The sequence below is a fragment of the Thalassophryne amazonica genome, chromosome 20 (genome assembly GCF_902500255.1).
Source record: "Thalassophryne amazonica chromosome 20, fThaAma1.1, whole genome shotgun sequence".
Classification (NCBI taxonomy): domain Eukaryota; kingdom Metazoa; phylum Chordata; class Actinopteri; order Batrachoidiformes; family Batrachoididae; genus Thalassophryne; species Thalassophryne amazonica.
In genome coordinates this window covers 33,708,645-33,732,248 of record NC_047122.1, presented here as the reverse complement: position 1 = coordinate 33,732,248, position 23,604 = coordinate 33,708,645, and the positions used below count along the sequence as shown (strand labels likewise).

At 39.2% G+C, this 23,604-nt stretch overlaps 1 protein-coding gene across 1 annotated transcript in view; it reads left to right on the top strand.

Moving 5' to 3' along the window:
* Nucleotides 1–676: 676 nt before the first annotated feature.
* The window catches only part of slc44a4 (solute carrier family 44 member 4), a 39,679-nt gene continuing 16,751 nt past the window's right edge, over nucleotides 677–23,604 (top strand). Inside the window, exons 1-5 of the mRNA XM_034160237.1 lie at nucleotides 677–905; nucleotides 16,332–16,380; nucleotides 16,620–16,693; nucleotides 19,105–19,183; nucleotides 19,879–19,978. Coding sequence (XP_034016128.1) covers nucleotides 866–905; nucleotides 16,332–16,380; nucleotides 16,620–16,693; nucleotides 19,105–19,183; nucleotides 19,879–19,978 — 342 coding nt within the window. The 5' untranslated portion in view covers nucleotides 677–865. The remainder of the gene's footprint in view (nucleotides 906–16,331; nucleotides 16,381–16,619; nucleotides 16,694–19,104; nucleotides 19,184–19,878; nucleotides 19,979–23,604) is intronic.

Sequence of the window (23,604 nt, the reverse complement as noted above, 5' to 3'; positions counted from 1 at the left end):
CTTGTCTTATGTAGATCTAGAGATAATGTATGGGAACCAGTATAGTTTTCCAAAGATACTAGTTCCCACAACTTTTGTGCACACAAAAAAGTTATCCCATATGTGAATACAATAGGGCCACAAGTAAATATTGCATTCCAATGAATCTGTTCTCACACATTATTGTTTTGTGTGCAGAAGATAAAATATCTTGTGGGAACAATTTCAGCATAAGAGGAGTTTGAGCACAGTGTTCTTACAAGATAAGTTGTTCACACAAGTTATTATTTTACCCATTTTCTTGACGACAAAGAAATTTCTTGTGTGGAAACAGTGGCAAATAATCTGCTTGCCATAATTATACTGTGCACAGAAAATAAAGGAACAAGTTAGAATCTTGGTTATGTGATCTAACATGATATTTTATGTATACAAGATAATTACTGCACCTTATGCATGCTTCAAGAGTAAAGTTTTCAGACTGAAGCTGCCCAAGTCGAACTACTTCGTTTTTCCACCATCCGAAATGAAGATTTATTGATTTATTACATTTTTTGCCACCACCACGAAATAAGTGTCGAACTCCACTCCAGTAGAAGTAACGAATTTCCAGCAGCTGTCGCAGCTCGAGTGAACCATCTTATCAACAGACAATCTTTGACGCAAAGCAGGTGCGCGGACACATCCATCTACAGGTGCGCTCGCGTGTGTCGTCATTGGCAACAAGTGCCAGGAAGAAAAGATTTAAGTAGTAGCTCGTCCAGTCGACTTGAGCTATTTGGTTTTTAGTCTGGATGTTTTAGGCAAAGTTTTTTTTAAAGATAATTTAAAGTGTCTATAGGTTTTTTTCTTTTTAAAGCAAAGAACGTGGCCGCTCAGGCGGAAAATGGGTAAAAAACAGGAAACGAACTCGGAGTCCGAGTGTGGTGAGTTAACGTCAGCTGACGGCAGGCTCCATTTTCGACTGGTTTAAAAAAATGAAATAAAATGTAGAAAGTTTACTTAAATGTGTCGTCTTGTTGCAAACTTCACAAGAAAAGATGATTCTGATGATTTGACGCCATGAAACATGTTTGTGTTTCTGTCTAATTTGATTGCGAGATTAAACTTTGATTTAAAAAAAAAAAATCTAATTTTTTTTTTTTTTTTTTTTTTTTTTTGAATGGTGCAATACTGACTCTTAAATTCGTAATTTCATTTTAGGATCTGGTATTTTTTTTTTTCTTCTTCCAGTGAATGTATCACCAGGGCTGTTTAATTTGGGGCTCGTGGGCCACATTGGCTGAAGTCCCTTTTGTTTTGGCCAACCGTGACATTTGACAAAGTAGATTAAAAGACGACTGCTTTCAGAATTATATTGTGGGCTTGGAAACCTATTAAGTTCTTTCAGCTTTTGTCTTTATGCTTGGTGTCACTACAGCTGATCTGCATGTTGATTTGGCACATGTTTTACAGCAGATGCCCTTCCTGACGCAATGCCATATTACTTGGAGAATGGACACGAGCTATCTTAAAAAGAAGACTTTCTGTTTTGAAAGCAGCTGCACTGACCACTTGACCACGGGCCATACGAAATGGGGGTAAAATGTAATGAAATGGAGCAGAGTGAACCAGACTGACTCCAAATAAGTACTTTTTTGAATTGTTTGGCTTTTGTTTTTGTAAGATGCGCTCAGTGCATGTAGTAGGGGCAGGTGCACCATCTGGTGTTCAGGGGTGAAACTTCAGTGAATGGGTCAATCTGCTCCATTTTGTTACGTTTTACCCCCATTTTGTTATCAGGCCCCATTTCACTAAAAAAATTAAAGTACTTAATTGAATCATATTTGGTGTCAGTCTGCTCCATTTCGCTACGTTTTTACCACCATTTTGTTATTATCAGTCCCCATTTCGCTTAAAAATATTTAAACAAAAGTACTTAATTGAATCATATTTAATCATATTTGGAGTCAGTCTGGATCACTCTGCTCCATTTCCTTATATTTTACCCAATTTCTTAATTATCAGGCTCCATTTCGTCCATTTCATATTTTATTGTAGCCACTTGACCAATAATGCTGCAAACTTACAATGATAGTTTTCAATTATAGTACATTTAATTTTAATGCGATTGTATTCTTGTAATTTGCTCATAGTCTATTTATTTTATTATTTATTTTATTTTTTGCAAAGAGCTCTCTGTCCAGATTAACTTATGGCAATTTAAATGCGAGAATTTGGTCACCTAGCTGTTGCTTAAACTTTTTATGCCCTCCCCCTAAACTCCAGTGTTTTGGCTGTCATTTACTGTTAAGGCAGCTTTATTTGTCAATTCTGAAATACATACACAGACATATTAAGATTTGAAATTCCGTTACTGTCTCCCAGACAATCCAGAGTAAAAAAACAACAGTAGACTATAAAATGAATATATATATATATATCGGCGGTACGCAACTTTCTCTCACTCTCAGTTAGCAGTGCGTGTGGCTGGTGTTAATGTTGAATTGTGCGTCTCATCGCATAAATCGACAGTTCCATGTTCCACAATATTGTGCATGCGCAGTTGTGTGGAGGGCTGGCCTGTCGACAGGAATGACATCTCATCAGAACATCGGTCACGACGCGGAGTAATACATCCAAATGTGAAACGGTCGAATATTTTGCCACCGTTACCCCGATATTATAAGGTCTGAAATCTCAAACAATTAACCGATCAGATTTGTGAAAAAAAATGGAATTGGATTAGAATAAGTAATAATAGTGTAAGCCATTATTACGCCATTGGGGACTGAATGTACTTTCTGACTACCCACCTATTTGCTTTGTAATTTCTCTGATTTTCCTCTGCCTTAAAATATTTGAAGACCTCATCTTGGCCTTTATGAGTGAGCTTTTTATCACTATTTTACAGCATTTAAAGGCTAATAATCAACAGCCTTACTGGGACTAAAATAACTGTTGGTTGCAGCCTTACTCTTTAGTTTTAACAAGTTGTTGCAGTATCAGTATAGTTTGAATCTTGCATATCTAGTTTAAAGCATCCTTGTTTTATTTGATATATTGGTGGAGTTGCACGTCTGTTGACCATGTGGGAGGTTTATAAAGCTCCAGTAATCTGTGTCTCCTTGGAGGCAAATAGAGTTTTGTTTTCTCACCAAATAGTTGATGAGACCCAGGCAAAAGGAGGCTTGTGTAGGAGCTCTACAGATTGTTATAAAAGAGGCTGCCACAAATGTTGAATTTGACAGATTGTGAGTAATGGCATGACTTAAAATTATTGCCCCAAAATTGATGTTTTATTTATATTCAGATTATGGTTTGTATCAGGAAATTTGCATTGTCACAGTTCTGTTTTCGCATTAATAATGAAGCATGAATACCCTTTTTAGTATGCTTCCTAGTTCTTAACCACAGTATTCAGACTGTTTGTTGCTTAACAGTTGTGTAATATTTGTTTTTCTGCCTGTTTAAAGCAGTTACACATTTGAATCATATTTCTTGCCTGTTCAAAACATGAAGAGACTATGCTGGGGAATATTTCACTTTTTAGAAGCTGGTCAACGTTAAATGTGATAGTCACAGATCATTAAACGGAAAGTGTATTCAAAGTTGTGCTTGTGCCAGAAGGGTTTTGTATTGGAATTATATATATACAGTGCACCCAGAAAGTATTCACTGCCCTGCACTTTTTCCACATTTTTTTTATGTTACAGCCTTATTTCAAAATGGATAAAATTAATTTTTTCCTCAAATTTGTATACACAATACCCCATAATGACAATATGAAAAAATGTTTTGAGATGTTTGCAAATGTATTAAAAATAAAAAACTAAGAAATCACATATACGTAACTATTCAGAGCCTTTGTCGTGAACCTCAAAACTGAACATGGGTGCATTCTGTTTCCACTGATCATCCTTGAGATGTTATTACAGCTCAATTGGAGTCCATCTGGGTTAAATTCCTGTGTCCTGTGGCACACACCTGTCTACATATAAGGTCTCACAGTTGGCAGTGCATGTCAGAGCACAAACCAAGCATGAAGTCAAAGGAATTGTCTGTAGACCTCTGAGACAGGATTGTCTTGAGGCACAAATCTGGGGAAGGGTACAGAAACATTTCTGCTGCTTTGAAGGTTGCAGTGAACACAGTGGCCTCTATCATCCATAAATTGAAGAAGTTCATATCCCCCAGGACTCTTTCTAGAGTTGGCTGCCCATTTAAACTTAGCGATCAGGGAGAAGTTAGTCAGGGTGGTGACCAAGAACTGGATGGTCACTCTGTCAGAGATTCAGCATTTCTCTGTGGAGAGAGGAGAACCTTCCAGAAGGACAACCATCTCTGCAGCAATCCACCAATCAGGCCAGAGTGGCCAGACAGAAGCCACTCCTTAGTAAAAGGCAGATGGAAGTCTGCCTGAAGTTTGCCAAAAGGCACCCAAAGGACTCTCAGACCATGAGAAACAAAATACTCTGGTCTGATGAGACAAAGATTGAACTCTTTAGCGTGAATACCAGGCATCATGTCTAGAAGGAAGCAGGCACCATCCATCCAGTGAAGCATGGTGGTGGCAGCATCATGCAGTGGGGATGTTTGTTCGTGGCAGGAACTGGGAGACTAGTCCAGATTGAGGGAAAGATGAATGCAGTGATGTACAGAGATATCCTGGATGAAAACCTGCTCCAGAGTGCTGTTGACCTCAGACTGGGGCAACGGTTCATCTTTCAGCAGGACAATGACCCTAAGCACACAGCCAAGATATCAAAGGCATGGCTTCAGGACAACTCTGTGAATGTCCTTGAGTAGCCCAGCCAGAGCCCAGACCTGAATCTGATTGAATATATCTGGAGAGATCTGAAAATGGCTGTGCACCGACGCTCCCCATCCATTCTGATGGAGCTTGAGAGGTGCTGCAAAGAGGAATGGGCAAAACAGCCCAAAGATAGGTGCACCAAGCTTGTGGCATCATATTCAAGAGGACTTGAGGCTGTAAATGCTGCCAAAGGTATTTCCTTTCACCAAAATTTCAAATCTAGGCTTGCATTGCAGTTGTATCTTCTGGCAAATTGTAGCTGAACTTTCAGGTTTTCTTTTTAAGAAAATCCTCCTCTATACCACTTCATCATGAAGCTGTTTAACCGGGGAGACAAAGTGCAAAACATGCATTATGCACAATTTCTGTCTTCTGGGCTGCTTGAGTGGCTTGGTGGCTTTCCTCACTCTTCTCCTTCTTAGTCACTCAGTTTTTGAGGCAGTTTTTGGGTGCCTATATATATATATATATATATATATATATACACTCAACAAAAATATAAACGCAACACTTTTGCTTTTGCTCCCATTTTGTATGAGATGAACTCAAAGATCTAAAACTTTTTCCACATACATAATATCACCATTTCCCTCAAATATTGTTCACAAACCAGTCTAAATCTGTCATAGTGAGCACTTCTCCTTTGCTGAGATAATCCATCCCACCTCACAGGTGTGCCATATCAAGATGCTGATTAGACACCATGATTAGTGCACAGGTGTGCCTTAGACTGCCCACAATAAAAGGCCACTCTGAAAGGTGCAGTTTTCTCACAAAGCACAATGCCACAGATGTCGCAAGATTTGAGGGAGCGTGCAATTGGCATGCTGACAGCAGGAATGTCAACCAGAGCTGTTGCTCGTGTATTGAATGTTCATTTCTCTACCATAAGCCGTCTCCAAAGGCATTTCAGAGAATTTGGCAGTACATCCAACCAGCCTCACAACCGCAGACCACGTGTAACCACACCAGCCCAGGACCTCCACATCCAGCATGTTCACCTCCAAGATCGTCTGAGACCAGCCACTCAGACAGCTGCTGAAACAATCGGTTTGCATAACCAAAGAATTTCTGGACAAACTGTCAGAAACCGTCTCATGGAAGCTCATCTGCATGCTCGTCGTCCTCATCGGGGTCTCGACCTGACTCCAGTTCGTCGTCGTAACCGACTTGAATGGGCAAATGCTCACATTTGCTGGCGTTTGGCACGTTGGAGAGGTGTTCTCTTCACGGATGAATCCCGGTTCATACTGTTCAGGGCAGATGGCAGACAGCGTGTGTGGCGTCGTGTGGGTGAGCGGTTTTCTGATGTCAATGTTGTGGATCGAGTGGCCCATGGTGGCGGTGGGGTTATGGTATGGGCAGGCGCCTGTTATGGACGAAGAACACAGGTGCATTTTATTGATGACATTTTGAATGCACAGAGATACCGTGACGAGATCCTGAGGCCCATTGTTGTGCCACACATCCAAGAACATCACCTCATGTTGCAGCAGGATAATGCACGGCCCCATGTTGCAAGGATCTGTACACAATTCTTGGAAGCTGAAAATGTCCCAGTTCTTGCATGGCCAGCATACTCACCGGACATGTCACCCATTGAGCATGTTTGGGATGCTCTGGACCGGCGTATACGACAGCGTGTGCCAGTTCCTGCCAGTATCCAGCAACTTCGCACAGCCATTGAAGAGGAGTGGACCAACATTGCACAGGCCACAATTGACAACCTGATCAACTCTATGTGAAGGAGATGTGTTGCACTGCATGAGGCAAATGGTGGTCACACCAGATACTGACTGGTATCCCCCCCCCAATAAAACAAAACTGCACCTTTCAGAGTGGCCTTTTATTGTGGGCAGTCTAAGGCACACCTGTGCACTAATCATGGTGTCTAATCAGCATCTTGATATGGCACACCTGTGAGGTGGGATGGATTATCTCAGCAAAGGAGAAGTGCTCACTATCACAGATTTAGACTGGTTTGTGAACAATATTTGAGGGAAATGGTGATATTGTGTATGTGGAAAAAGTTTTAGATCTTTGAGTTCATCTCATACAAAATGGGAGCAAAACCAAAAGTGTTGCGTTTGTGGCATCATATTCAAGAGGACTTGAGGCTGTAAATGCTGCCAAAGGTATTTCCTTTCACCAAAATTTCAAATCTAGGCTTGCATTGCAGTTGTATCTTCTGGCAAATTGTAGCTGAACTTTCAGGTTTTCTTTTAAGAAAATCCTCCTCTATACCTCTATACCACTTCATCATGAAGCTGTTTAACCGGGGAGACAAAGTGCAAAACATGCATTATGCACAATTTCTGTCTTCTGGGCTGCTTGAGTGGCTTGGTGGCTTTCCTCACTCTTCTCCTTCTTAGTCACTCAGTTTTTGAGGCAGTTTTTGGGTGCCTATATATATATATATATATATATATATATATATATATATATATATATATATATATATATATATATATATATATATATATATATATACACTCAACAAAAATATAAACGCAACACTTTTGCTTTTGCTCCCATTTTGTATGAGATGAACTCAAAGATCTAAAACTTTTTCCACATACATAATATCACCATTTCCCTCAAATATTGTTCACAAACCAGTCTAAATCTGTCATAGTGAGCACTTCTCCTTTGCTGAGATAATCCATCCCACCTCACAGGTGTGCCATATCAAGATGCTGATTAGACACCATGATTAGTGCACAGGTGTGCCTTAGACTGCCCACAATAAAAGGCCACTCTGAAAGGTGCAGTTTTCTCACAAAGCACAATGCCACAGATGTCGCAAGATTTGAGGGAGCGTGCAATTGGCATGCTGACAGCAGGAATGTCAACCAGAGCTGTTGCTCGTGTATTGAATGTTCATTTCTCTACCATAAGCCGTCTCCAAAGGCATTTCAGAGAATTTGGCAGTACATCCAACCAGCCTCACAACCGCAGACCACGTGTAACCACACCAGCCCAGGACCTCCACATCCAGCATGTTCACCTCCAAGATCGTCTGAGACCAGCCACTCAGACAGCTGCTGAAACAATCGGTTTGCATAACCAAAGAATTTCTGGACAAACTGTCAGAAACCGTCTCATGGAAGCTCATCTGCATGCTCGTCGAACAATATTTGAGGGAAATGGTGATATTGTGTATGTGGAAAAAGTTTTAGATCTTTGAGTTCATCTCATACAAAATGGGAGCAAAACCAAAAGTGTTGCGTTTGTGTATATATATATATATATGTGTGTGTGTGTATATATATGTGTGTGTGTGTGTGTGTGTGTGTGTGTGTGTATAATACACACACTTCTGGTACACAGCTCATTGGTTCTAAACATTTTGTCTTTAATCCCCACCTTTGGAATTTGAAGTCAGCATCATCCACAAACCTGTCCTACCCTCACCAGTAAAGCAGTTTAATTTTTAGTCACTGGATTGGAGCACTAAAGGCTTTTTTTCAGGTTTCATATTATTCTTGTGCATGTTAATGTTGAACCAGTGAAAAATGCAGTCAGCCCAAAATTACTCTGGAAGACAGGAAGGAGCCCTTAAACAGTGACTATATATCTTAGTTTTGTCTCATGTTTGATTGATAAATTACTTTTTTTTTCTTTAGGAGGGCTGTACATCCATTCTTTTTCCTTGTTCTTCTGTGTCACTACATCTTGTTCAGTTGATCAAATCTTAAAGAATGGCTACTTTTAGAATACAAAAACGTAATGTCCTTCTGACTCTACATTTATAATACCTGCTATGAAAAAGGAAAAAAAGAGAAAAAAAAATGTAAAATTGAAAACTGTATAGTTGTAGTCAATTTCAGTGCACACTACGAAGATGTCCACAAAGGAATATTATTAATTTCCGACATCAAGTGGAGATAGTTTTGTTTTATTAATGCATCGTACAGTATGATATTAACTTAAGCATAACGCCTCCTAAATACTGCAAAATTTACAGTGCATGTTCAGTTACTGGTGTATTTTGTCCTGCAAAATTTCTGTAAGCAACACTGCATTTCCAGCTCTGAAATTATGGGTTCTGACAGATGTGGACAGGTGAACCTCCCATTCTGGACCATAATATTTAACATAAAGACAGACGTGTCTATCAAGTTGCTTGTGAAGCTTTATTGCTAACCTTAGACTCCCGGTGTCCGCTAAGGTGAGTGTTCCTTGCAGCTCTTGTGCTTCCTCATTTGATGGCTTCATTTGTGTCACTAAATTACTCAACTTGGCAAAGAAAACTAAACGCACATATTTGCATCACGCTTCAGAGCTATAAAAAGTTCCTGTAGTTTGTGTGTCTGGGGTCCGAGTGTTTATGAGAGTATAAAAGCTAGTCTTTCATGCGTGTTGGTCACAGTGTGTCATTTTCTATGTCTGTATTTACACTAAACAAACAGCAGTGACATAGCACAGAGGTGAAACCTGACTCTCACTGCATTGCAAACGGCCAGTGAACAGGTTCCTTTGAGAGAATGTTGCTTCCTGCCTCGCTGTCAACAGTCTGACAACTGATGGTTTGGCAAACGGCTGCAGTGCGCTACTATTGTTGTGAAAATTCATTTATGTCCACTTCTAAAATACATGTTCAGTGTGTGGCCGTTGACCCTGAAGATTCAACTAGGAATCCTACTCTAAAATTTAACTCAGGATTCACTGCTTTTTAAAACTGTTTATTTCATATTGTATGATTTACCATTCTGCTTTTGTGATGATGTGGCAGAAGAGCCAGAGACTCACTGCAGCCTGTGTAAATTTGTATTCAATGATCAGGTGTGTGAGAAGCTGCCTGCAGTGTTGTCACACTCCTTGTTCATCCAAATTACACTGTTCAGTAGTGATGAGAATTGCATATCTGCCATGAACAACCAATGAAGTTGTTCTTTACTGAAACCTTATTTACATTTGCAAATGTCACATGTGAACCTGCAGGTGTTATCAGGTTGAAGAATGATTGGACTTTTCAGAAAATACAGTAAATGCAAGTGTTTTTATTTTCTGTGTGCTCTTTTTAATGTGTTTTTTGTGTTACAGTAAAACTCGCATATCATGGATTCAGGTGGATACGTGAATTTTGTCCGTTATCATCGAAACATGTTATATATAATGGATTAGATGTACGGGGAATCCCCAGCACCAATTACGCTTACATATTTCTTTGATTAAAAGCCTGACCTTGAATCAGGGCCTGATTCATCTAATGACCAGGTCAAAACTTTGTCTGAAAAAAAAAAGATACCTGCCTTAAATATCCACCAGAATTTTGTGTATTAAAAAGGTTACATTTGGTCGGGTAACTCTTTTTTCTAAGTCAGCTGCGAAGTGGTACCTTTAAAATCTTAAAGCCTGATTTTGCTTCTGCAACTCTGTGGCCATGTAATGACGTTGACGTGTGCATGGTCCTTTTTAAAAGTTGTCCGTCACATCTTTATGCACTTTACAGGAGGAACAGTGGCTTTTTCTGGATTAATTTGTCCCTCAATGAGCTCTACTTCTTTACACAATCATCAACCTCCAAACCAACAATACGGTACTCACAATTTCCCCACATGAATTGCGGAGCATTTGAGTGTCCTTTTCTGACTGTGTTGTGAAGTTTGATCCGTGGTCGAAATGTAATCAGTGTGTGCACTGCAAAAACATGTAAAATATGAAGGGAGAGGAAGGAGTGAAAACGTTACAGTGACAAACCACAGCCTTTGCAGTGCACATCAGGCTACGGGGAGGGTTCTCAGCCCCACAGAGGGCTCTGATCTAAAGCAGTTGTCTTTGGTTTATCACACCCAGGGATATGTCATAGCTTGGGACTCAGGCGAGGACGGTCATATCTTCTCCTCTCTCCTTTCCCTGTGGTCTCTGTCTCCAACCTTCAAAGTCCCGACTTCACCAGACTGTGAATTCTTCGAACTGCATTTGGAATAACCATGGAATTGATTAGCTGGTTTCTCAGTGCTATTGACACCATCTTTTCAAGAAGGAAATCAGGGCTGGGGGACCCTGTGTACCCAGAAGAAACCTATCCCACGGGCTATGCTCTCGACACCTGGAAGGAGTGGCGCGTGGCGTGCTTGGCACCACTGTCTGTGGAAGACGTTGAGGATTTATTCTTATTTGTCTTTATGGTAGTTGGGCTTCTGCTGTTAGGATTATGTGCTGCCTTGATCTACTGGAATATCGACAAGACTACTGCCACCAAAACCACAACCCCACATCTGTCCGTCATGATTATCGAGGTTGGCAAGGCTGTACAGTCTCAGACTGCGTTGACTCTTGAACTGAAACGCAAGTTGGAATTTATCTCAGAGCAACTGTCTGCCCTGCAAAGGCATTGATGTTGGAGACCAGTGAATATTCATTTAAACAATTGGATCTGGACAGTTAAGAGAAGCCGCATTTGGCTCTGTGCTTCTCTGCCTAACCCAAACACGGCAGCCTTATCAGCTACCGAAGGTCAAAATGCCCTGCTTGTTTTTCCTTTGGAAGATTTCAACAGCCCCGGTGACACACACGGCTCCCCTTCTCATCTGCCCTTCCCAACAGACTCTACACACACACGGAGGCTGCGGTTGTCGTCAAGGCCACTTCAGACTCTACGCATACACGGACAGAGACTGATATGAACCACCTGCACACATGAATGCACGCTCCCCACCCCCACCTCGGCCTCCGTGCTTGCCACTCCTCCTTCCCCCTTTGTGCCGCACCTGCAGCTACTGCTGCAGCTACTGCTGCAGCTACTCCCACTACCACCCCCACCCCCCACCCCCAGCTCGGCTGTGCTGTATTTCTGCTGCAGCCTACACGCACTTTGCCTCAATTCAGATGATGGACTGTTTCAAGTTTAGCACACACCTACAATCAAATGTATATGTGTGGTTGCTTTAATTCTATGTTCCATTATTACATTTAACTAGTAATAATTGTGGATTAATTGTATTTTTGTCTGAGGTAACTGGGTGTGAAGATAATTTTGTTGCACTTGTGTAATGACAACAAATCATCTTCATCATTCATTCATCATGTGTGAAACTTAACACCATATTACAGTCCAGGCAGCAAACAGCATTTTGTTAATAATCACCGCACTTGATTAAAGGTCTGCCTCGTTTAGGTGCACGGTTTAAAAAAATTTTTTTTAATCTTTAATTAAAAATCTTTACAATAATTATTTTAATCACGGAAATATGGTGTCTGCATTTCTCGAATTGGCGAGTGTCAGTGCTGAAATTCATTTCGTACCTGTTATTGGGCGCGTTCAGACTGCTCTGTTCGGTATATGCGAGGAGTTTTTGATGTTTTTGAGTTTAATATTTTTGGAAGTAATTGAGTTTAGGAGATTTAATGGCTTCTAATGGAATGTCTTCACCTGGTATAGTTTTTGAACAAGGTATACAGTACCTTATTTTTCCATTTATATAAGTCAAAACGGCATGAGGCTTCCTCTTTTAAAACTTAAAATCCAAATTACATACAAATCAGCCCCTGCTGTTCATTTCAGCTCAGTGCCTCCTCTCTGATTGCATATTTGCACCCTTAACCATCAGGCCACACAAGGTAACTAATTTACCTGAGCTATTACGAAAAACAGCACGTGTTACTGAGAGAGTCAGCTCATGATATGATCCAGTAGACACTAAATGTGCATTTCACTACGATTAGCAGGGCATGCAAAGAGGTCAGTGAGTGAGTGGGTCTGCAAAATTTCTGTAACTGTAAAAACTGTAAAACATGTTCAGCTCTGAAATTTTAGGTTATGACAGACAGATACAGATTAGGACAAAGTACAACACCTTTGTGCCCATTGGGATACACCCCAAATGCACTGGCACCATGTGTTTTAGACTGTGTACTGTAGATTAGGAAGCTGGATGTCTACTCACGTCCGACTTTTAAACTCTGATAAGGCTGAAATGATGGTTCTTGATCCAGTGAGACATCTGCATCAATTTAACCAGCTAACGCTTAGCCTAGGTTTGTGTGTCATACATCATACTGAAAGTGAGGAACCTTGGGGTAATTTTTGACCCTACGTTGTCCTTTGACCTCCACATTAGAGATATTACGAGGACTGCTTTCTTCCGTCTGCGAAATATAGCAAAGATTTGTCACATCCTGTCTATGGCTGATGCTGAGACTCTGATTCATGCATTTGTCTCTTCTAGATTGGATTATTGCAATGTTCTATTTTCTGGATTGCTGCAGTCTAATGCCACGTTCACACCGGGCACGATGTGAGCGACAGGTTGCCATGTAATCCCTATGGAACGACGCGTTTTGGCGCCAAGTCACGCAGTGCGACGCGATGGACGCGAGTGAAGCGATTTTGAGCGATTGGCGCGTTTGTGGCATGTTATTGCGTCGCATCACGTCGCGTTGCCCTCCTCCCCAAGTTGAAAAATCTGAACTTATTCGTCTTGTCACGCCGCGATGACCAATCAGGGACTGAATATGTAGTGACGTGGAGATGTCTGGAGTTTGACTGAAGATGTGAACATGTCCTGTATCTGGTAGCAGCCTGTGAGCAGGACTTATGTCTCTTTTGTCCTTTATTTCACAATTATGACAAAGTTTTTGGAGCGAGCAGCGGGAGCGGAGTTTCTTTTTCTTTTTATCTCACGTGCGCGCGCGAGCGAATTGTCCATGGAGATTATTTTACTCATTAACTACACAGATGTATAATAAAACAAATGGTGACTGGTTTCTAAACACAATTATGACAGTTTTTGGGGGAAGAGCGAGGAGCAGCCCCACAGCAAGCAGCAGAGTTTTTTGTTACTGTTTACAAGTGCGCGCATGAACGGGACAGGAGGTCCTCAAACTGGGTCCTGCAGAGGCGGAAGGACTGCTGAAAGCGGCTGTCATCCAGACGCAGCTCCTGCAGCAAATAATGATACTCCCTGAATTGGGAACATCTCATGACGTTTGTCAGCTTTCCACAACAACTCGCTCCGTGTGATCAAGGTCCATCATGTTAACTTGACTGACAACCAGAGCTGGCAAGCGGAATGGAAGCTCCTCCTATTTGATGACGCACCGGGGCGAATTTTCGCAGCAAAAGCAGAGCGACACACCAGGCGAAGGAGGCCTTCAGTTTTGTCCCTGGTGTCCTTAGACAACTCTTTGGTCTTGGCTATGGTGGACAGGTTGGAGTGTGATTGATTGTGTGAACAGGTGTCTTTTATACAGGTAACAAGTTCAAACAGGTGCAGTTAATACAGATAAAGAGTGCAGAATAAGAGGGCTTCTTAAAGAAAAATTAACAGGTCTGTGAGAGCCATAATTCTTGCTAGTTGGTAGGTTTTCAAATACTTATTTGCAGCAGTAACATACAAATAAATTGTAAAAAAACAAACAAACAAAAAAACAAAAACAAAATCATACATTGTGATTTCCGGATTTTTTTTTTTTTTTTTTTTAGATTATGTCTCTCACAGTGGACATGCACCTAAGATGAAAATTTTAGATCCCTCCATGATTTCTAAGTGGGAACCTGCAAAATCGCAGGGTGTTCAAATACTTATTTTCCTCACTGTAGGTGGAATTCTTTCCCATTCTTGCTTGATGCAAGATTTCAGTTGTTCAACAGTCCAGGGTCTCCGTTGTCGTATTTTGCGCTTCATAATGCTCCACACATCTTCAGTGGGCGACAGGTCTGGACTGCAGGCAGGCCAGTCTAGTACCCACACTCTTTTACTTTGAAGCCATGCTGTTGAAACACGTGCAGAATGTGGCTTGGCATTGTCTTGCTGAAATAAGCAGGGATGTCCCTGAAAAAGATGTTGCTTGGATGGCAGCATGTGTTGCTTCAAATCCTGGATGTACTTTTTGATGGTGCCATCACAGATGTGTAAGTTGCCATTGCCATGGGCACTAACACACCCTCATACCATCACAGATGCTGGCTTTTGAACTTTGCGCTGGTAACAATCTGGATGGTCTTTTTCCTCTTTTGTCCGGAGGACACACTATCCATGATTTCCAAAAACAATTTGAAATGTGGACTCATCAGACCACAGCACACTTTCCACTTTGTGTCTGTCCATTTCAAATGAGCTCGGGCCCAGAGAAGGCGGCGGCATTTCTGGATGTTGTTGATGTATGGCTTTCACTTTGCATGGTAGAGTTTTAACTTGCACTTGTAGATATAGCGACGAACTGTGTTAACTGACAATGGTTTTCTGAAGTGTTCCTGAGCCGACGCAGTAAGATCCTTTACACAATGATGTCTGTGTTTAATGCAGTGCCGCCTGAGGGATCGAAGGTCACGGGCATTCAATCTTGGTTTTCGGCCTTGCCGCTTACGTGTAGAAAGTTCTCCAGATTCTCTGAATCTTCTGACTATATTATGGACTGTAGATGCTGGAAACCCTAAATTCCTTGCAATTGAACATTGAGAAACATTGTTCTTAAACTGTTGGACTATTTTTTTTTTTCATGCAGTTGTTCACAAAGTGGTGATCCTTGCCCCATCTTTGCTTGTGAACGACTGAACCTTTTGGGATGCTCCTTTTATATCCAATCATGACACTCGTGTTTCCAGTTAGGTGTTCTTTGAGCATTCATCATCTTTCCCAGTCTTTTGTTGCTCTGTCCCAACTTTTTTGAAATGTTCCATGCATCCATTTCAAAATGAGCAAATATTTGCACAAAAACAATAAAGTTTATCAGCTTGAACATTAGATATCTTGTCTTTGTGATGTATTCTATTGAATATAAGTTGAAGAGGATTTGCAAATCATTGTATTCTGTTTTTATTTACATTTTACACAACGTCCCAACTTCATTGGAATTGGGGTGGTAGTTATGTAATTCCCCTGAGGTAAATATGTCCTCTTCATTCAAATGAGCTGTAATTTTGCAACACGTTTCAAAAATAAACAGACATTATGATGCTTGGATTTCAGTAGAAACGAATAGCTCTGCAGCTGCTGCCATAAATGGAGATGAGCTGTGGCCACACCCCATGTCACGTATGTCATAGAAGTGCAACATGTGACTTTCTTGAACTAGCAGAAACACAGAATTATGGGATTTAAGGAAATCCCAAGTGTGTGTGTGTGTGTGTTTATAGATGGTCTATAAACTTTGTCCTTGATGTGATATTTCTTTGTGTTCCAGGAAATGACAGGCATTTCTTTTCCGTAATATTTAGCAATAAAGATGACTGAGAATCCAGCTTGCCAAAAAGGCTCTTTATCTTTCCTCATTCAGTTGCTATGATTCATTAACTGAAGCTGTAACAGTTTGCTAAGACTTTATTCTTTATAATTCAGAAATCCTACACATCAGTGTTTAAGTGTTTATCCACTTATTTACTTGTTGTTACACTTATTCCTAAAAGTGAATGCTGGTTCTTGTTGCCACTAAATTGGGATTATCAGAAGAAACTTTCCTGTTAAATTGTGGGTTGAGTGTCCTTGATGTTGATGTCAGTAAACCAATAAGGAAGTTGTTTATAAATGTTAAAGGTTAATGAATGAGCTGGATTAATTTAATCATGAGGACACTCGTTAAACTGATCTATTAATTTACTGAATTTTCCCAGGAGAACCCGCTCAGTTTGACCCGACCTTCAGGGGACCCATCAAGAAAAGGTGAATGTGTCTCATCTGCACTGTTACATACATTATTATACTCTTACCATTTGTTTCTGGCTCCTTTAGTCCCTAGTCATCAGCATAGCCATAAGATTTCTGATATTCTGTATTGATCTGAGAGCATTTGCCTCACACCAGAGTTGTTTTTGTTGAGTTCTGTGGATCACATTTGTCAGACCAAATCAGTCTATTAATTGATTTGGTGTGTTAATGACAGTATCTCTTTTCTGTGTCAGAGGTTGCACTGACATCATCTGCTGTATCCTGTTTCTGGTCGTCATCCTTGGCTACATTGCAGTGGGTGTGTTAGGTAAGACTAACGCAGACCCTAATGAAACTTTTTTATTTTTTTCCCCACTGTCTCACAGCCACACAGTAAAAATTTTGCCTCACCAAAAGGCTTATATTTAACTATAGTGTGTCTGAGCCAGAGTTCGCACATGATGCTTTAACAGGAGTAACAATATGTCTCATTACTGATCTACTTTACTAGATAGATAGAGAGACATATAGATAGATAAAATGTCCATTTTAATATGTAAATATAAATTTTAATTTTTTAAAGACGTTCACTGTTATCTCATGAATATATCACTGTTTATTTTTAAATGAAATGAAAATTAGGGCAGCACAGTAGCTTGCTTAGTGGTTAGCACTGTTGCCTCACAGCGAGAAGGTCATGGGTTCAATTCCCGTGGCCTTTCTGTGTGGAGTTTGCATGTTCTCCCCATGTTTGCGTGGGTTTCCTCCAGGTGCTCCGGTTTCCTCCCACATCCAAAGACATGCGGGTTAGGTGGATTGGAATCTTTAAATTGTCCGTAGGTGTGTGTGTGTGGGTGTATCTGTGTTTGTCTATTTATGACCCTGCAACAGACTGGCGTCCTGGGTGTACCCCGCCTCATGCTCTGACTGCTGGAATAGGCTCCAGCCCCCAGCGACCCTTAATTGGACTAAGTGGTAGAAGATGAATGAATGAAACTAAATTAACCAATTCATTCTGTGTTGTGTACTGCACTTTGTCATGTATGTCATTTGTTCAAAAGGTATTTTTAAACATTTTCATTTCATTTTCTTTAATAAAATATATTGCATTAATTATATTTTTCTGCATTACTTATTGCATAAAACAAGTTTATTTTATCAATAAATGATGTTATGGGCTTATTTGGAACACACATGGTCTTAAATGGTACCATGGTACCAATCAAGCCCATTCCAGAATTTTGACTTTTTCCCTAAAATTTCTTAATTACATCTTTTGAATTGTACATCAACTAATTACTAAATATTCAAATGAGAGGTAAATCTTGCCTTTTAACAAATGATGTCACTTGCAAATTATGTCAATATATAGAAAAAATAGCAAAACCTAGATTTTGGTTGGCTTAATGGGTACACTTACCCTGGACATTTCTATTGTTCACTCTGTAATGCTTTTCACAGTAATCATCAGTAATTTGATGTTTAGCAACTAAACTACAACTACAAACAAATTGGTTTCTGGTTTTTCCACTGACAGAATTATGCTTTGTTTGACCTGTGAGCAGTGAATTCTTGTAAACATCCAGTCAGTGGAACTTTATAGCCCTGTCATCAAACTCATGCCAACGCGCAGAGCTCTTGTTCTTATCTGGATTCTCTGACTCTTATCTATGCTCTGAAGGCTAATGCACGTACCTGATCTGTGTCAGCGACAAATAATCAGTAGTTTCTTAGAGTGGAGACGGTCCATTGAAGGCAGAGATCTTAACAATTGTGGTTTTCTGGGGAGACACACTAGACAGTATCTGGAGTTTTTCTTATATTAAAAACATTGAAGTCCTAAATATATACAGTGGGGCAAAAAAGTATTTAATCAGTCCCTGATTGTGCAAGTTCTCCTACTTAGAAAGATGAGAGAGGTCTGTAATTTTCATTGTTCACCATTCTCCTGATCATTTTGACCCCACGTGATCCCAGATTGAGGGAGATTATCAGTGGTCTTGTATGTCTTCCATTTTCTTACAATTGCTCCCACAGTTGATTTATTCACACCAACCTGCTTGACTATTGTAGATTCACTCTTCCCAGCCTGGTGCACATCTACAGTTTTCTTCCTGGTGTCCTTCGACAGCTCTTTGGTCTTGGTCATGGTTGAGTTTGGAGTCTGACTGTTTGAGGCTGTGGATAGGTGTCTTTTATACAGATAATGAGTTCCAACAGGTGCCATTAATACAGGTAACAGGTGGAGGACAGAAGAGCTTCTTAAAGAAGAAGTTACAGGTCTGTGAGAGCCAGAAATCTTGCTTGTTTGTGGGTGACCAAATCCTTATTTTCCACCATACAATTAAATTCTTTAAAAATCCTACAATGTGATTTTTCTGGATTTTTTTTTTTTCTCGTTTTGTCTCTCATAGTTGAAGTGTACCTATGTTGAAAATTAGACATCTCTTCTTTCTAAGTAGGAGAACTTGCACAATCAGGGGCTGACTAAATACTTCGTTACCCCACTGTATATGGAAAGAGTACTTACCTACCAGGAAATGGTCTCTTACCTCATGAACTGGTAAGTGGAGTAATAGTTTACAGTGCATGAAAGGGAAAGTGTGCACTCATACAGTACTGGTTGCCACGTACTGTAAGTGATTAATTGTTCATAAGAGTATGATTAACTGTTCAGTTAGTCACTTTTATGCCACTGGCTTTATGTTTTTATCTGTTTTAATTTTTTGTTTGTATTAGCTTGGGTTTATGGAGATCCTAGACATGTCCTTTATGGTCGAAACTCAACTGGATGGTTCTGTGGCACTGGACCAAACAAGTATGATAGTGGCATATTGTTTTCATCCTTACATATCATACAGCGTAAAACTTCCAAAGCAACAGTAAAAAATCTGCCTATATATTCACAGCATTTCTGTTTGGGCCAAGAAAGTTCTTCTGGTACATACAGTAATGCAGTGTCTACAGTTTGCTGATATGCATTCTGGTTGTCAGAAATTTTGAAGCTTAATTCATAAATAAGTGTATGGTGAACAGTAAATACAGGTTTACATCTTTACACAGATTTTAGCAGTGGTATGATTACATCCAATAAGGACATTTGTAATGCTCATTGGTGGAATGTCGCAGTGGCGGGGTGAATGGGTACTCTGTGCCAATCTCAAACCATTTTGAGGCTAAATGATTTCACAGGCAGAACAAACCACCACTTTCTGTAACTACATCTCAATAGGCTGCTGGTCAAGCCACAGGCAGTCACAGTGACCAAATCGGGCTACGTGGTGTTTGTTTGCAGAATCGACCAGTTCTGTAGGTCCAGAGAGATGCTTTGAGGAATATGAATACTTCCTTGATCTGGATTTACTGCAAACTCTACCGAGTTATATTAAATATTTAATCATATCATGTCTATAAAGATCACATCGCTGTGTTGCATTGGAAGTTTTGCTCATTGTTGGATATGATGCATTTTAGATGTGCAAAATCAAATGTATCTGTTCTCCCTTTTGTTAGAGATCGACCATTCTTGTTCTACTTTGACATTCTCAAATGTGCTGCATCTGTCAACATTCTAGCAACTGCTGCTAGTGGTTTCCAGTGTCCCACAACACAGGTAAAGAAACTTTATTCTGGAAGTCTAGTGATACTGGAACTGTTTTATTTTAAAATGATGATGATGATAGTAATAATAATTTTTTTTTTTTTTTTTTTTTTTTGAGCACTATTTCTATATCGTCCCAACTTTTTCTGATTTGGGATTTTATAAAATAGTTGTGTGAACTGAAAATGCAAATTTAAAAACCTTGTCATATTGAAGCCGCTTTGGCAAGCCTGTGAGTGCATTGTTCACCTTTAACAACTTTCATTTCCAAGAAATAATTTTTTTTTTAAATCATAATAATAATAATTTATTAGACACCCAAGCATAACAGAATTCACTCATAACAGAAAAGTCAAAACAAAAAGAGATATAAGAAAATAAATCAAATACATGGTGCCTAAAGGTGTAGGCAGAAGCAACGCTTATCCACGCCTACCCTCCTGTATAAAATCATCAGGCATATATGCCTGTACATAAACATTTATACCCAACACAATCTGAACACAGCAGCACCTAGTTACAGATAAAAGAAGTCAAATATTTCTCCAGACAACTCACACAAAAAAAGAGAGAAAAAAAAACAGAAGGTTCCAGTACAACAGCCTCTACATATAACACAACTCAACCCTATTGATTTAATACATATCTACCAAATACCATTTGTTTGTATAAATGTTTGAACCGGTTAATATCTGGACATCAACTCAATTTTATTTATATAGCGCCAAATCACAACAAACAGTTGCCCCAAGGTGCTTTATATTGTAAGGCAAAAGCCATACAATAATTACAGAAAAACCCCAACGGTCAAAACGACCCCCTGTGAGCAAGCACTTGGCGACAGTGGGAAGGAAAAACTCCCTTTTAACAGGAAGAAACCTCCAGCGGAACCAGGCTCAGGGAGGGGCAGTCTTCAGCTGGGACTGGTTGGGGCTGAGGGGAGAGAATCAGGAAAAAGACATGGTGTGGAAGAGAGCAGAGATCAATCACTAATGATTAAATGCAGAGTGGTGCATACAGAGCAAAAAGAGAAAGAAACACTCAGTGCATCATGGGAACCCCCTCAGCAGTCTAAGTCTATAGCAGCATAACTAAGGGATGGATCAGGGTCACCTGATGCAGCCCTAACTATAAGCTTTAGCAAAAAGGAAAGTTTTAAGCCTAATCTTAAAAGTAGAGAGGGTGTCTGTCTCCCTGTTCTGAATTGGGAGCTGGTTCCACAGGAGAGGAACCTGAAAGCTGAAGGCTCTGCCTCCCATTCTACTCTTAAAAACCCTAGGAACTACAAGTAAGCCTGCAGTCTGAAAACGAAGTGCTCTATTGGGGTGAACATTGCTTAAGTTTCTCTGGTAAATTATTCCATTTTTTTGGGCCACAAATGGAAACACAAAAGCACCTCCTAGTCATCCTAGTGCCCGCATTTTTAAAATAAAACGTACCCCTTAAATTATACATTCCTTCTGTGTAAAATATTCTTGAATTCTGAGAGGTAATTGTGTATTTCTTGCTTTATGCGTCAGCTGAACAGTCATGATATGTAATCATATCATAAAGTTTTAATATCTTTGATTTAATAAATAACGGATTGTATGATCCCGAAACCCTGAATTATGAGTTATTGTTAATGCGCTTTTTTGAAGGATAAATAATGATTGTAGAGTAGTTTTGTAGTTATTACCCCAAACTTCTGCACAGTATGTCAAATAAGGTGCAGTCAATGTACAATACAAAGTATGTAGTGAATTACCATCTAAAATGTACTTTGCCTTATTCAGTATTGCAATACTTTTAGAAACTTTCTTTTGAATATGTTGAATATGAGCTTTCCAGTTAATTTTATCATCAATAATCACACCTAGAAAACTTATTTTCCTTGACACAATCTAGATTTACCCCAAGTATATTTAACTGTATTTGTACATCCATTTTATAATTTCCAAATAACATCATTTTGGTTTTTGACCAATTTAATGACAATTTGTTCATGTCAAACCAACTCTTCAACTTTATCATTTTGACTCTCAAATCAAACAATAATTGCTGCAAATTCTCTCCAGAACAAAACAGGTTTGTGTCATCAGCAAAGAGAACTGCTTTAAACACATTGGAAACTTTACATAAATCATTAATATATAAAATAAATAATTTAGGTCCCAGCACAGACCCTGGGGAACACCACAAACAATGTCCAGATATGTAGAACTGCAGTCCCCGATTTTAACAAACTGCTTCCAGTTTTGCAAATAACATTTAATCCAGTTCAGAGCCACTCCTCTAATCCCATAAAGTTCCAACTTTATAAATAATATGTTATGATTGATTGTATCAAAAGCCTTTTTTACGTCAACAAATAGACCTGTTACTAATTCCCTTTGGTCCACATGTTTATTAATCTCTTCGATTGCATTGCACAAAGCCAAAGCAGTGGACCTTTTCGCTCTGAACCCATATTGACTGTCATCAAGGAAGTTGTGAAGTTCAATAAATCTATCCAGTCTGTTATTGTAAAGTTTTTCCAGTATCTTAGAGAATTGTGACAATATAGACACAGGGCTGTAGTTAGTAAAAAGATGTTTGTCACCAGATTTAAATAAAGGTATCACCTTTGCCACTTTCATACCATTTGGAACAATTCCCGTTTGAAATGATTTATTAAATATATATGTTAATGGTTTAACAATTTCTGGAATTATCTGCTTTACTAAAGCCATATGTATATCATTATGATCAGTTGACTTTTTACTTTTACATGTGCTGACTATCATAATAATTTCTCTCTCATCAACTGAGCCAAAAAACATAGTATATGGATTTCTCTCAAATAATTGCTGGTTTTCCTATGTAGTATGTGGAATGTCAGCTGCTAAATCTGGCCCAACCTTAACAAAAAAATTTATTAAAACTGTTCACTACTTGGTTCATGTCATATTCATCTTTATTGTTACAAGTAAAATAAGATGGGTAATTCTTTGATTTGGGTTTATTTCTTAATACTATTCAGTATTTTCCATGTTTCCTTTATATTATTTTGATTATCATTTAGAATTTTGCCATAGTATGATTTTCTTTTTTACAATTCCGCATAATGGTTAATTTATTTTTATAGCACTTATATTTAATCTCAGCCTCTCTTGATTTACTTCTGATGAACTCTCTATATAACATATTTTTCTTCTTGCATGCCCTTTGCAGTCCCTTTGTTATCCATGGATGGTCATTATACTTGCTATTTAAACTGCAATGTAGAACTGGACAATTTTTGTTATATACATCAAGAAATATATTTTCAAATTTAACATATGCTAAATTAGCATCATTCTCTGTATAAATGGAATTCCAATCCTGCAGACGTAAATCATTTTTTAGGGCGGTAATAGCTTCTTCAGATTGCAACCGCTTTCGATATTGTATTTTCTCCTTTCATTTAGTATTCAAATTCAGCTCTATTACTATAAAAATTGGTACGTGGTCACTGATATCATTGATCAATAAGCCACTTATTGTTTTTGTATTAATATCGTTTGTAAAAATATTATCAATAAGGGTAGCTGACTGAGAAGTTATTCTTGAAGGCCTAGTAATGTTTGGATATAGATTTAAGGTGTACAAAGTATTAATGAAATCATCTGTCCATTTAT